The sequence below is a fragment of the Suncus etruscus genome, chromosome 14, assembly GCF_024139225.1.
Source record: "Suncus etruscus isolate mSunEtr1 chromosome 14, mSunEtr1.pri.cur, whole genome shotgun sequence".
Taxonomy (NCBI): domain Eukaryota; kingdom Metazoa; phylum Chordata; class Mammalia; order Eulipotyphla; family Soricidae; genus Suncus; species Suncus etruscus.
This window is the reverse complement of record NC_064861.1, coordinates 74555672-74569789: the sequence shown is the minus strand read 5'-3', so window position 1 is coordinate 74569789 and position 14118 is coordinate 74555672. Positions and strand designations below refer to the sequence as shown.

Here is a 14118-nt window from a genome sequence, read left to right as displayed (position 1 = left end):
AGATCTTTAGTGGCCATCACTGTTCTAGTTCTTCTCATATAGCTCTTCCAAGAGCATAACATCTGCTTCCCTATATACAACACACACACACACACACACACACAAACACTCACATACACACACATGAAGGGAGCTTGAGTGACTTCTCGCTGTCCCTCTCACTGTCTTTGCTCTCTTTGTGCAGAAAAACATGACCTAGCCCAGCCCCACTGGGTTAGAATACCAGCTCTGCCCTGTATCCTGGGTCCTTGCCCTTCAGAGACAGGATTTTACAACTTCACTGACTCTCTTTCATAAACACTCCTTCTCTGAAGGGCTGAAGTCAGCTGTCAAGACACCTCCAATGTCCTGAGAGCATTTTGAGAAATGCCAAACCCTTGCCAAAGAGAATCATTCTCTTAGGGGATGTGTTGTTTCCCTTGCATAGCCCATTAGACTTGATCCACTTTTCTCTACCATTTCAAGTCATGTTCTATCGTGGATGGTCAGCTAGAGGATTTCATAGGCTAAGTCCAGTTGTGGGGTGATGTATTTATCTGTCATCTAAATTCATATTTCATGACCTAGGATTTGAGCAGTGTTCTCTCTCTCTGTCTCAGAGTATTACAACAGCCAATCATGGCTTCTACTCTGAATACAAAATGTTCCTTCTTTATCTATTCAAAACCAATATCCCTAAAGAGCTTAACTATCTCTCTCCTCTCCTCTCCTTTTCTCACAGAAACAGCCCCAGGAGGAACCCATCAGAATCAACTCTGCCATCTACACAGGGAGCCGCTGGGCTGAGTCAGGAAATCCAATCTCAGTCGTGAAACAAAGCAAAACATGTTTAAAAAGACATTAGAGTTGGGATAACTACAGGCACAAAGGAGCTGTGTTGATAAGAGAGGCCAGGCTTAGGGTGTCTGTCCAACATGCCTCAGATGCTCCCAGACCACCTACCAGCTGAGTGACCTAGGTCGACTCTCCCCTTTGACCTCAGTTTGTTTCTTTAAATCCTGAGGAAAACAAGGTCTCCCAAGCTGACTGAGCGAGACTAAGAATTCATGGGAATTCATGGAGAGAATTTATTTAGCCCAGGGCTTGGTTCATACTGTGTCTTCACTAAAAGTTGACTCTTCTAATTAGCAATATTTATTATTGTCAAATAAGAACTTGGGGATACCTTGTTTGTTCTGTGATATATTTTTTGATTAACTTTTCCCCGCATTTTCTTTATAGGTTTATCATCCCCTCCCTCTTACACTGTTCTTACTTTCCCAGTGCACAAATCACAGCCATAAACCAAATCTGACCCCTGATTTGAGTTTGTCAATAAATCTTTATTGGAACCCAACCATCTCCCTTTATTTGTGGATCATCTAAAGTTCTTTGGCATAGTAAGGACAGTTTAGGAAGCTGCAGCAGAGATTGAATGGCCTCTCAAAACCCCAGCTCAAGTCACTGCTTCCAGCCCTCTCCTCACCCACAGCTGCTTCTCTGCCTAGGGCCTGGCTTGGTCACCTTAGAATACTTTGCCACTACTGCTTGAACTGTTAAGCAGCAACATGGGGTGGACAGAGCTCTCCTGGGCTCCAACTCCAGCTAGGAAAAGCAGGTAAGGGGGAGGATGTGGGAAGACCCAGAGTCTGGAATCTCCACTCTTGGGGGACCTGAAATCGGAGATCCCTAGACCACCTACACCCCAGGGACCAGCACACTCCAGCTGTGAGTAGAGCCAAGAAGGACCCACACTTTTGCACAAGCCCTTAAATTCATGCAATAGGCCACAAACTGACCCATACCAATGCCTGCACAATTCACACTCAGTACCACAAGCAGGAAGTGGTCTCACCCTTGTCCACATGCCCCAATTCCCTAGCTCTGCCTGGAAAAGCCACATGAGAACCATGGCCCTGGTACATTCCAGGGAAGTTTTGCTGTGAAAGAAGATTGCAAAAACAGAATGTGCCACTGTTTCACTGCAGATGGATTCCCCCTCCTCCTTTTAAAAAAGAATGACACTCACACTTGTCACCTGGGACTCCTGGCAGGAGAATCATCACTCGCCCAGAAGTAGATATATTGCCCCATTCTAGAAATACCGCGATAAACAAATGTTATTTAAGGAAAACATCCTTTAAGATTGCTTCTCTAGCCATCCAGGAAGACCTAGACATCCTGCGTTCTCTCCAATCCTAGTGCATCTATCTGGGCTTGTCTGGCTTCATTTGAACCTGGGGGATGGGCAGAGGCAGTAGGTATCCTTGCTTGCACCCCATGTTTATTCTAGGACACAGCCCCCAATACAGTGTGTTCTCATCTTGCCAGAACAGAGAACACGGAATCCAAGAGCTTGGCATCCAAATTCTTGCCACGTCATAATAAAAGAAATAGTCATAAAGTCTGGCAAGCCCCACTCCGCTCCCCCAAACAAGTACCCCTTTGGGCATGTAGGATATACTTTCTGAAGTTGTTTTTCTCTCTCTGAGAGGAAGTTTTCTGGGGACTGGGCTCAGGAAACCACTTTAAACTTTGTGTGCCCGAGGAGAAGAGAAAGAGCATGAGAGAGAGAAAGTTCACACTTAGCTGAGCTCAGGCTTTGCATGATCTCCAACACTGCAGAGTTCCTGGAGCATCACAGGGAGGAAGTAAAGCCCTGAGCCTAGAGCAGCCCCAAAGTGGGCTGAAAACTGTTTTCCTGTTCTTGGCCCTCTGCACAGTTGCCCATCTTATGGCAGGCCGAGCTTGTTCGTGATGGTATGTGAGGAACTGAGGAGCAAATCCAGTTTGGTCTTTGAGTCTCTGTAGCCTGGTATCTGCCAAGCCTTCATCATCCCCTCAGGCCACATGCATGTTGGTTTTGGTGATGAACAAAGGACAAGGAGATCCTTGGCCAAGTTTTATAAGCAAGAAAATTTCAGAGCTTTCAGCTATTGCTCCCAGAAGACTGGGGTATAGACAAAAGGGCTACCCCAGGTCAGAACCAATTCCCTGCTTCTGAAAATGAGGTGATTGATGTACAGGGCTTCAGGGTGCCCCTCAGAGAAATGGGGGTCACTCTCCTTTGATTATCATGGACCCATGAATGACAGGCTAAGGAAATGGGGGCTCTGATCCATGATCTTACAAAATATGTTTTCCCTCACTCAGAAAAGGCAAGAGGCAGAAAACCAAACTTGGAGGGCTGGAGAGTTGGTGTAGCAGGTAGAGAACCTGCTCTGTATATGATCGCCCTGGGTTCCATCCCCAGCATCACAGTGTTCCTTGGTCCCCACCACTAGGAGGGATTCCGAGCACAGAGCCTAAGTTCTGAGCACCACTGTGTGTGGCTCCAAACAAAAGTCAAAAAACAAAATCCTTTCCCCCAAAATAAAACAAACCCAAAGAAAAACAAAACAAAACACAGTGACAGCAGAAGAAACTAGAATTGAGGACTCAGGAAATCTTCTTCAGAGAAAAAGCAAGTCCACAGAAAAATAATTCAGAGGGCGCAAAGGAGCAAACAAGGGAAAGAATTGAATTTGGGTTGGCTCTGACTTCTCCGCCCATAAATAGAGATGCTGTTCATTGGATTTCAACAGTCATTTCTACAGCTGTTCTTTGCAAAGGTCAAAAAAAATTCATTTCCCCTGGCTGTCTTGCACATACAGACTCAAGCACCTGGATGTATTTATTAAGCCACAGAGGGGTTTGTGAAAGGGATGAGAGCCAGCTGGGAGGGCATTTGAAGAAGTAAAAATTCAAGTTTCTCAAGAGGGTGCTGTGACAAGATTTTTTTTTTTTTGTTTTTTGTTTTTTTTTTGGGTCACACCCGGCAACACTCAGGGGTTACTCCTGGCTCTATGCTCAGAAATCACTCCTGGCTGGCACGGGGGACCATATGGGATACTGGGATTTGAACCACCGACCATCTGCATGCAAGGCAAACGCATTACCTCCATGCCATCTCTCTGGCCCTGTTGTGACAAGATTTACTTGAATCTGCTCTTAAAAACATTCATTCCTGGGGCTAGAGGGATAGCATAGCAGGAAGGACACTTTTCTTGAACACTGATGATCCAGGTTCTATCCCTGGCATCCCATAGAGTTCCCCATGGGATCTAAACCACTGATACCTGAGTGCAGAGCCAGGAGGATTCCCTGAGCATTGCTAGCTGTGACTATAAAACCAAACCAAACCAAACCAAATCAAATCAACCCAAAAACATTCTACCCAGGGCTAGGGAGAGAAGCCACTGGTAGGGTGCTTGCTTTGAGTGTGGCTGACCTGGATTTGATCTTTAGCACCATATAACCATATAACCATAACATCCTCCTGAGCCCCATCAGGAGTGATCCCTGAAGAGTCAGGAGTAAGCCCCCAGCACTGCCAGGTGTGGCCCCAAACCAACCAAATGAAAACATGAAAAGAACCCATATTCTTTCTGGACACTGGAAATACTGCTCCCCATTCTGCCTTGGCCTTTAGCATTCCTGTTGTAGAACACAGCTGCTTTGTGTTTCCCATAAAACCAGGCACTGTACATACAAGTGACAGGCTTGGTTTACCCAGGCCACCAGGTGATAGTGACTGACCTGATTTTTGCTTTTTTTTTTGCAAACCAGGAACTTCTTAGCTGCAGCCAAACCACCTGATTTTTGCTTTTTTTTTTTTTTTTTTTAGCAAATCAGGAACTTCTTAGCTGCAGCCAAACCACTGACACAGCTTCAAGGTCAAGATCAGAGTTGGTGCCCACCCTGTCCTCTGCTATGGACATCTGTGAGGGCTCAGGAGTAAGACTAAAGACCCATTATCACCTTTTACCCAGTTTTCCCAATTAGCCTATGTGAGAGGGACTCTGTATTAGTCTCTTTGTGGGAGATGGGGAAACTGAGGTTGAGGGTAGACCAGTGAGCTGCCCCAGCTCTCCTGGTGTGTTGGTGGTAGCTACAGGAATCTGCTTAGTCTACAGACAGTATCCCTGCCCCTGCCTGTGCCTATTGATTAGAGGTCAGCTGGACCAAGGCCAGGATGGGCAACAAGGCTGACAAGTGAACCAGGAAGGCACAGTGGGGTGGAATAGATGAGGTTTATCAGGAGAGTCCCAAGACTTTGGGCTTTCTCCTTAGAAGGTGTCCCAAACGGAGAAACAAGGAGGACCCCAAAGGACAGCTTGACCTTTTCTCTAAAACCAATGTCATTAGTGGGGAAATCAGTTTGATGCTGCTAAATTTCAGACCCTAGGACTTAATGTCCTAGGGTCTTGTCCTCATCACCTGGTAAACTTCATCCTTCTAGATAAGCTACATTCTCTCAGTGGAGAAGCACCATCTGGGTTTCCTTGGAGGATCATTCTTTAATAGTAGACTATTTATTTACACATTTCTCCCTTTATTTTCTTCACAGCCAGTGATTAAAAATGCAAAAGGAAGAAATTACTCCAACCGAATATTTGTGAATAAACAGCTCGCAGAACTGGTGATGATGCTCCTCTCTAAAAATATCTGGTCCCACCCATTGCAACCAAGGGAGAAAATATTCCTGATGTGTGATTGAAGTGTGTGTAATTACCACCCATGTTTCAACATGAAGATTATGAGGGAAGGGTTCACATCACATCAGAGTGGCCACAGACCCTTCTGTGTCCCAGAGTACCTCAACTTGGAGTTTTTATTCCAAGACAAGGAGAGAGCAGACTAGACCCTGGTGACTGTCATATCTATCTGTCTGTGTGTCTGTCTGTGTCTCTCTGTCTGCCTGCCTGCCTGCCTATCAGTCTCTATCTATCTATCTATCTATCTATCTATCTATCTATCTATCTATCTATCTATCTATCTATCTATCTATCTATCTATCCATCCATCCATCTATCCATCCATCATTGATCCATCGATCCATCGATCCATCGATCCATCGATCCATCGATCCATCCATCCATCCATCCATCCATCCATCCATCCATCCATCCATCCATTATCTATCTATATTTTTAGACTGTTTGCCTAGATCTAGCCATTTCCCTTCAGATTCTTTCTTTTTTGGCTACATCCAGTAGTGCTCAGGGGTTATTCCTGGCTCTGTACTCAGAAATTACTCCTAGCAGGATTGGGGGAGTTTATGGGATGCCAGGGATTGAACCCAAGCATATAATGCACAAGGCAAATGCCCTCCCTACTGTGCCATAGCTCCAGCTTCTTCAGATTTTTTTCTACATTTCTGGAGCCACATATTTTCCCTTGGATCATCTTGATCAAATAATTTTTTTTGACTTGTGGCTACCCTCATCTTTGCAGGGATGCTTGCCTAAGATTAATTCACAAAGTTTTTTGGTTTCTTTTCTGACATATTCAAGGACTCTTGAATGTTTCACAACAGAAAAATGCACATAAATCTAAAAATAAGTCCTTTGGTGCCACTTGTCATGGAAAAGAGAGAACATTTCTCTATTTTCACATTGGCTTAAAAATGGGGGGCTTTCGAAAGTTTCTGAAAAACCTTTTACCAGCTGAAAATAGAAAAGAAATGACATTCACACTCATGATGCTTTTTACTGTATGTACATTTTTTTATGGGCAAGTTACCACTTTCCTCAGATTATCTGCAAGATAATACATAATGAGCTAGAGGCCAATTCCAGCAGAAACAGAAAATGCTCCGCTCACCCTCCTTGGAAAGACTAATGGCACATTCAGGATGCAAATGTGAAGATCACGTTTTTTTTTATATTTTTTTAAGGACTTCTTTTGGAAACTGCTTCCATTTTCGAAATAAATAAATTATCCCCCAAACTGACCATTAGCTGCTTGGAGTAGTTGAAAATTGTGTTTGTGCTTGGAAAAATTGGCAGAATTCAGCAGATGAATTTCAGTCTAGTGGCCAAGATGATCAACCAAATAGCCCATTTATCAAATGTTAGCGACCTTTATCTGATTTTACTTTGCAGTGTAGCCAGACATAGTTTAAAAACATAGACAGGGTTGTCGGAATGAGGGACTGAGTATGGTGATGGAAAAGAATAAAACAGTGCACCCAAATGAACCCAATTTTGTTTAGTAGAATATATGGCTCTTATTTTTTCCAAATATTTCCCCAAACATTTAAGCTGGAGCGAGACACACTCATGCCCGCCCCGTTCATGGATCTATTTCTTGGGAGCCCAGCACAGTTCTAAGACAAGGTAGAGAGAAGGAGAATAAATAAGATGTCTGGGGTTTACCCAAGGGCAAGATTAAACTGGTAGTTAAAAAAATTCATCTCCTCTGTTTACAAATCCATCCTTGCAGTAAGTTCTGTGAGCTAGTTGAATCATAAATACCAAATACAGGAATATAGGTCTTTACCCATACATTGATGCATTTATTTGGCCATCTTTATCCATCCATGCATTTCATGCATCCATCCATGAATGCATCTTTGCATCTGCCTATATATCCATCCATAAATATATCTTTCCACATCTGCCCAATAAATCCACCAATCCATGCATCTATCTAAAACCCACCAATTCATGCATCTATCTGCCCATCTACCATCCTTCCATTGATCCATCCATCAATCTATCAATCCATTGATCCATCCATCCACCCACCTACTCATCCATCCATCTATCTACCCATCCACACATGCATGCATGCATGCATCTATTTATCATCCATATATCTATGCATATATCCAGTTGCCATACATCCATCTGTATACCAAACAAATCTTATTGAGTACCTGTTACTGACCTAAAATTATAGGAATGAACATGCAAATATGGGGCAAAACTTTATGATGATGCTTGAAAAAGAATTACATTTTGGTGTTGTTTCAGTACAAAGTAAACAGAAGAACTTGTGACAGACAATGGACCATATTCCCAAATGGAACATGAGATCTATGAGCACTGAGTTCCCCACTCCCAGCACTAGTTTTTGATCAGGTGAGGTGATGTGCGATCATAGTTCTCAGCACTCAGGGGTAGATCAGTGACAAAGTTCAGCTCAGCATCTCCCAAAGAAAAGCAAAATGTTCAATGTAGGAAAAAGCAGGGATCTGACCTGCCCCATTTGGAGAATGTTCTTGCATCCACAACATGCCATTTCAAACAGCTCTGGACACTTCTTACGGGGCCATTTAGTTTGTACCATTGTCATACTATAAGTGGATTATAGAGTGGATATATTTGCAAAGGTCTACTTTTGCCAAGGTTTTATATATATTTGCAAAGGTCTATTTGCTGTCTACTAAAGGCATGGAAGTCATGTCTAGAAAAGGTGAGAACATTTGCAAAGGACATGGACCTAGGCATAACCGGTGAGGGTACATTACAGGACTTGTCCAAGTCTCACAGCAGGCCAGGAGGAAAGTGGGAACTCCCAGAAGATCTCAGCAGAGCAAGGCGTGGATGCTTTTCTACTGCCATGGTATCAAGGTCGGAAAAACATTCAGGATGTAAACTTGACAATTAATTCTCTCTAGGTTGTTCTACAAGTGCACTGACTACAGCTCACCAGGGAGCACTCACCTCTCACTCCTGCCTTTCACAATATGGCCAACCTTGGCAACTATGACACCACCATGGGGGCACTTATTGCTCACTCCTGACCTTTACAATATGGCCAAACATGGCAACTAGGACATCAGCAGTAGGTGCTCATAGCTCACTTCTGCCATTCACAATATGACCAACTCTGGCAACTATGACCCCAGCAGAGGATGCTCTCTGCCTACTCTTGTCCTTTGATGCCACACCCAATAACTGCTGCCCTCACCACAGCTGTTTTCGGCTTACACTATCTTTTATATAAGTCACCTCATCTGCTCCTCATACATCTCTCCATTGAACTAAGGGAGTGGCTCTGATTCCCATTTTACATTTGAGTCCTAACAACATGGAGAATAACTCACCATTCAGGGTGAGATTTTGTCTCCACAAAAGACAATAGGAGTGGGATAGAACTATAGGACAGTGGGTAGGGTGCTTGCTTTGCACACACAAGACCCAGGTTCAATCCCCAGAACCCAATATATATCCTGAACCTTGAGCACTGAGCTAGATGTAAGCCTCAAGCACTATTGGGTGTGTGTGGCCCAAGACAAAAACATTCAATTAAATAAAGATTGATGGAGTCAGGTGGAAGGCAAATGGTCTGATAAATTGAAGAGTGGCCTGCAGAGGCTCTGGGATCACCACTGGGGTGTTAGGGTCTCCTCCCAGGGGAGATGCTGGCAAGAGGAATAGGACTGAGTTATCTGGGCCAGAGAGGGGAGAGTTTGTGTCAACAGCCAGCACTTCCGAAGCCAAGAAAAGGAGATGCACAAACCATCCCACTGCCTTGCTTGTGGGATGCGTTGGAGTCAGGAGCACTCAACTTCCCTTCAGAGATACCTTCACATCTCTGCCTGTATCTCAGCCCTGCTCTAATGGTCCTGGCCATCACTTCTTCCTGCTTTCGCTCCTTACCTCCCTGTCCAGCAGTGCAGGTGACACCACGGTGACGATGTCCCCTTTCTCGGGGTCGATGTAGAACATGTTGGGAGATGGCTTATCAGGGGTCTGCTGGCGGATGCTGTACCGCAGCAGCGCATTGTCCGTGGCTGGGTCATCTGCATCGAAGGCACTCACCCGCATCACTGTGGTCCCTGGGAGGGGGAGAGAGGGGGACACAGGTTAGGGGATCCAACCAAGACACCTCCAAGTGTTGGCAAGAGAGTACCTACCATTATCCTGCAAAGCAAGAGAAGAGTGACTTTCCCCAGCTCTGGTTCATCTCCTCCCTCCCTCCCTCCCTCCTTCCTTCCCTCCCTTCTCTCCCTTCCTCCCAACCTCCCTCCTCCCTCCCTCCTTCCCTCCCTCCCTCCTACCCTCCCTCCTTCCCTCCCACCCTCCTTCCCTCCCTCCTTTCCTTCCTTCCTTCCTTCCTTCCTTCCTTCCTTCCTTCCTTCCTTCCTTCCTTCCTTCCTTCCTTCCTTCCTTCCTTCCTTCCTTCCCCTTCTTCCTTCCTTCCTCCTCCTCTTCCTCCTTTCTCCCTCCCTCCCTCCCTCCCTCCCTCCTTCCTTCCCTCCTCCCTCCCTCCCTCCTTCCCTCCCTCCCTCCCTCCTTCTCTCCCTCCCATCCTTCCTCCCTTCCTTCCCTTCCCTCCCTTCCTTCCCTTCCCTCCCTTCCTTCCTTTCTCCCTCCCTCCCTCCCTCCCTCCCTCCTTCCTTCCATCCCTTTCTCCCTCCTTTCCTTCCTGATTATGTGTTTCAAATCCACTTTTGGAAGGGTTTGGGGGATCATATATGGTGCCAATCTTCAACCCAGATTGGCTATGTGCAAGGCAAGTGACCTACCTGCTGTACTATCTCTCTGGCAGTTTTGGCTTTTCCAAGATAATGTAATATTTGGTTTTGGTATGAACAGTGAGGATGTTTGAGTGCTGCAAACTAGTTCAAATTCAAAAGTGAAAAGATGAGTGAGTAGGTTAGGAAAGTTAAAGAGGAATAAAAAATTATTTTAGGATGACTTGGGTCAAGACATATCAGTTGCCCAACTTGGACCTAGAGTGTCCATACATCCAACGCTCTCCACCCCAGGTAAGTCTGGCTAAGTGCCCTCTGTACATAGGTCAATCTAAGACAACTAGTTGGTGCCTGTTGGTTGAGTTGTTATAAGCCTTGTGGCTTGTGGAAGTGAGGATAAATCATTATGAGCCAATCCTGAGGGGAAGGGGTAGTGGGTCTAGAACAGGGCTGCCATAGGAAATAATCCAGGCTGAAGATAGATGAAACATGGGTCCGTGGAGAGAGAGAGAGAGAGAGAGAGAGAGAGAGAGAGAGAGAGAGAGAGAGAGAGAGAGAGAGAGAGAGAGAGAGAGAGAGAGAGAGAGAGAGAGAGAGAGAGAAGAGAGAGGCACCTCTGAGACCATAGTCTTTATTGGGAAGATAGAACCAACCCCATGGGTGGAGAACAGGTTGGGGTAGAGCTCCTATCCAGAGGTTTGTTGCACCCACGTGGGTTTTAGACATATAAAGAGGAAGTCATCTTTGATTAGGGTGAAAACCAGTGAACCCAACAGTGGCTCATGAGGTAGAGAAGGTTTTTGTCTTTCTGGATCTAAAGATAGATCCTCTAAAGATATCTTTACTCTCTTGATGGTGTGGCCTTGTGTGTGTCCAGTACCCACCTGCACCCCTGGCCAATAGCTCTAATCATCAGATGTGCAACTTCTAGCTGGAATGGTCGAGTAAACTCAGGAGAATCTAGCATCAATCCAGCCAGTCACATTTCCTAACCTGCACAGTCACAGCAAATGGGTAGTGCTTTATTTCCAAGGCTCTGGGACTTGGTGAGGTTGATGATGAAACAGCAATGGAGAGCTGGTGAAGGAAGGTTGGCAATCTTCACATACAAGCCAGAGAAGATCGCATTGGTTTGGTTAGGAAAAAGAGTTCATGTATATGCTGGAACTTGCCTTGATTAAAAAAAAACATACACCACAAATAGCACAACTGATTCAAGAAGTAAACTAAAAGACAAAGCAAAAGGAGAAGAAAAAGAAACAGGTAGGCACAAGATTGATGAAAATAAAATACGGTTTCTTTCCTGAAGTTAAATTTGAGGTCGAGAAACTAATGGTCACTTGAAAATGTCAACCATTGAGTGTTTCTAAATGTAACAAAAAAAAATTAGTGGTCGACAATTTTGGGTGAAAATGGCACCAATATTTTGTCTTTGGGCAAGATTGATCAGAGGCAATGCCTTCAAGTAGGAAGACAAATTTTCCTTTTAGAAACGAGAGTGCTTCCAATCTGGACACAGTCGCTAACTTAGCTTCATACTTAGCACTGATGCTAACGAAGTGTCTTGTGAAGCTGCAATTACATAGACTTAATTTGAAATGCACTAGACTTGTCTCAGCTCTGCCTTCCCTCCCTGGAGCTGGTTGGGTTTTTAAGTACAAATTGACAGTCAAATATGTAATAAGTTATGACAAGTGGAGCAATGTTGCTTTTTTCTCCCCCATCTGTTTTTAAAGACTTTATATTTATTCCAAGGCAGGGATTGTGGGAAGAGAGAGATACAAGAGACAGATACTTCAGAATTATTTCAAGGCCCCCCTATTTGGTACTGGATTTCTGTGGCATTTCCAATCTATTTTCCTGGTGAGCTATTGTTGAAGTAAGCTACCCAAATACACAATACAAAAATGCTCTTTGCACCACTATGTTTATTGCAGCACTATTTACAATAGCCAGAATCTGGAAACAATCCAGGTGCCCGGCAACAGATAAGTGGCTAAAGAAACTGGTACACAATGGAATACTATGCAGCTATTAGGAAAAATGAAGTCATAAAATTTGTCTCTCTATATGGATGGAAATGGAGACTTTTATGCTGAGTGAAATGAGCTAGAGGGAGAGGGATAGGCATAGAATAGTCCCACTAATCTGCGGGATATAAGAAAAATAAAAGTCAGTATGGCAATAATATCCAGAGACAATAGAACACTGAGAGGATCAGCTCATGACATGAAGCTTTACAAAAAGAGCAGTGAGTACAGCTAGAGCACAAACAAAGATGACACCTACCATGACACTGATAGTGAGGGAGAGAGGCAGAATGCCTTTCTGAGAGACAGGAAGGGCGTTGGGGTGAGGGAGACAAATAGGGGAACAGTGGTGGTGGGAAGATCATACTGGTGAAGGGTGCTTACTGTACATTCTAAGACTGAAGTCCCAGTATAACATTTTTTTGCAAACACAGTGATTAAATAAAAATAAAAATATTCTGCTTTAATATTTTTATTTGCCTTCTTTGCTCTGCAGCCCTTTGTAAAAGGTCTCAGGGGCACCAATGTGGAAGGCTTGGAGCTTGCCTAAAAGACCCTCAAAAATAACATTTCAGAGCTCTTCCAATGACAGTGTGAAAATTTTGCACCCAATAAACCAGAAGCTGAACTTTGTTAATTTGAAAATAATTTTCTATAACCCACCACTACCATCTAAAAAAAACTGCAGGTGTGTGTTTTGCTTAACCGGATGAAGAAGTTTCACAAAAGTAATTCCAGGGATCCTCAGAGTGGTGGTTTCCAAGGTGGGATGCCTCATGCCTGAGATTTTTTTGTTTGTTTGGTTTTGGGCCACACCCAGCAGTGCTCAGGGTTTATTCCTGGCTCTGCTTTCAGGGGTCATGCCTGTAGCAAGGCTCGAGGGGTCATATAAGGTTCTGGGGATTGAACCTGGATCAGCCACATGCAAAGCCAGAGCTGCTCACTGTACTATGTCTAGTTCCTTTGTGGTTTTTGGGCCACACCCTGTGATGCTCAGGGGTTAGTCCTGGCTATGCACTCAGAAATCACTCCTAGCTTTGGAGAACCATATGGGATGCTGGGGATCAAACTGAGGTGGATCATGGATCAGCTGCATGCAAGGCAAACACCCTACTTCTGTGCAATGGCTTCGGCTCCATATTATTATTATTAATTACTTTATGTAAACACTATGGTTACAGGTTGTTTATAATAGAGTTGTTTTTTAGACAGTTCCAAAGTTGTTCATGACTGAGTTTTAGTCATTTTATGTCCAACACCCAGGGCACATTTATCGCCACCAGTGTCCCCTGTTTCCTTCCTGCTCTGCCCTTCCTGCCTCTGGGACAGACTTATTCTCTCTCTTTCCCTCCTCTCTCTCCTTTTATCCTCCTTAAACATGATGGTGTGCAATACTGTTACTGTCCTGAAACATTTCTAGACGGTCACCCTTGGCATTGTGCTGTGTCACAGAGCAGGGAAAGACCAGAGATGTGACTTCCTCACCCACCTGCCTTGAGTCCATGGCAGATCAGCTCCAAGTTTGGGTGTGTGGGACTGAGAAGGCCCTGTCCCAGCTCTAAAGGGAAGGGCATGTTGCCAATCCTACACTCAGAACTACACTGGTCTCTTCTGGAACATTCTAGAGGAGAAGTTCCTGAGGACAGCAACCCTGTCTCTTCCATGTTTCCACTTCATGCAATGATTCGAAGTGAGCCCTCAGTGAGGCTGTCATGCCTCGTCTACAGGGTCTCAGGCCAGGCAACTACGAATGGCATTACGTGTTGCTGCCTGAGTCTTGGCTCAGGCTTCATTCACCTTCCAAGATAGCAGGGTCATGGCTTATAAGGGCTGAGAGTTGAGTCAACACTGGGCTGGAAC

The 14118-nt window shown here is 44.7% G+C and overlaps 1 protein-coding gene across 1 annotated transcript in view; it reads right to left on the bottom strand.

Moving 5' to 3' along the window:
• Positions 1-14118, bottom strand: part of CDH13 (cadherin 13) — a 733255-nt gene that overhangs the window by 76534 nt on the left and 642603 nt on the right. The window contains exon 7 of the mRNA XM_049787442.1: positions 9411-9589. Within this exon, the coding sequence (XP_049643399.1) occupies positions 9411-9589 (179 nt within the window). The remainder of the gene's footprint in view (positions 1-9410; positions 9590-14118) is intronic.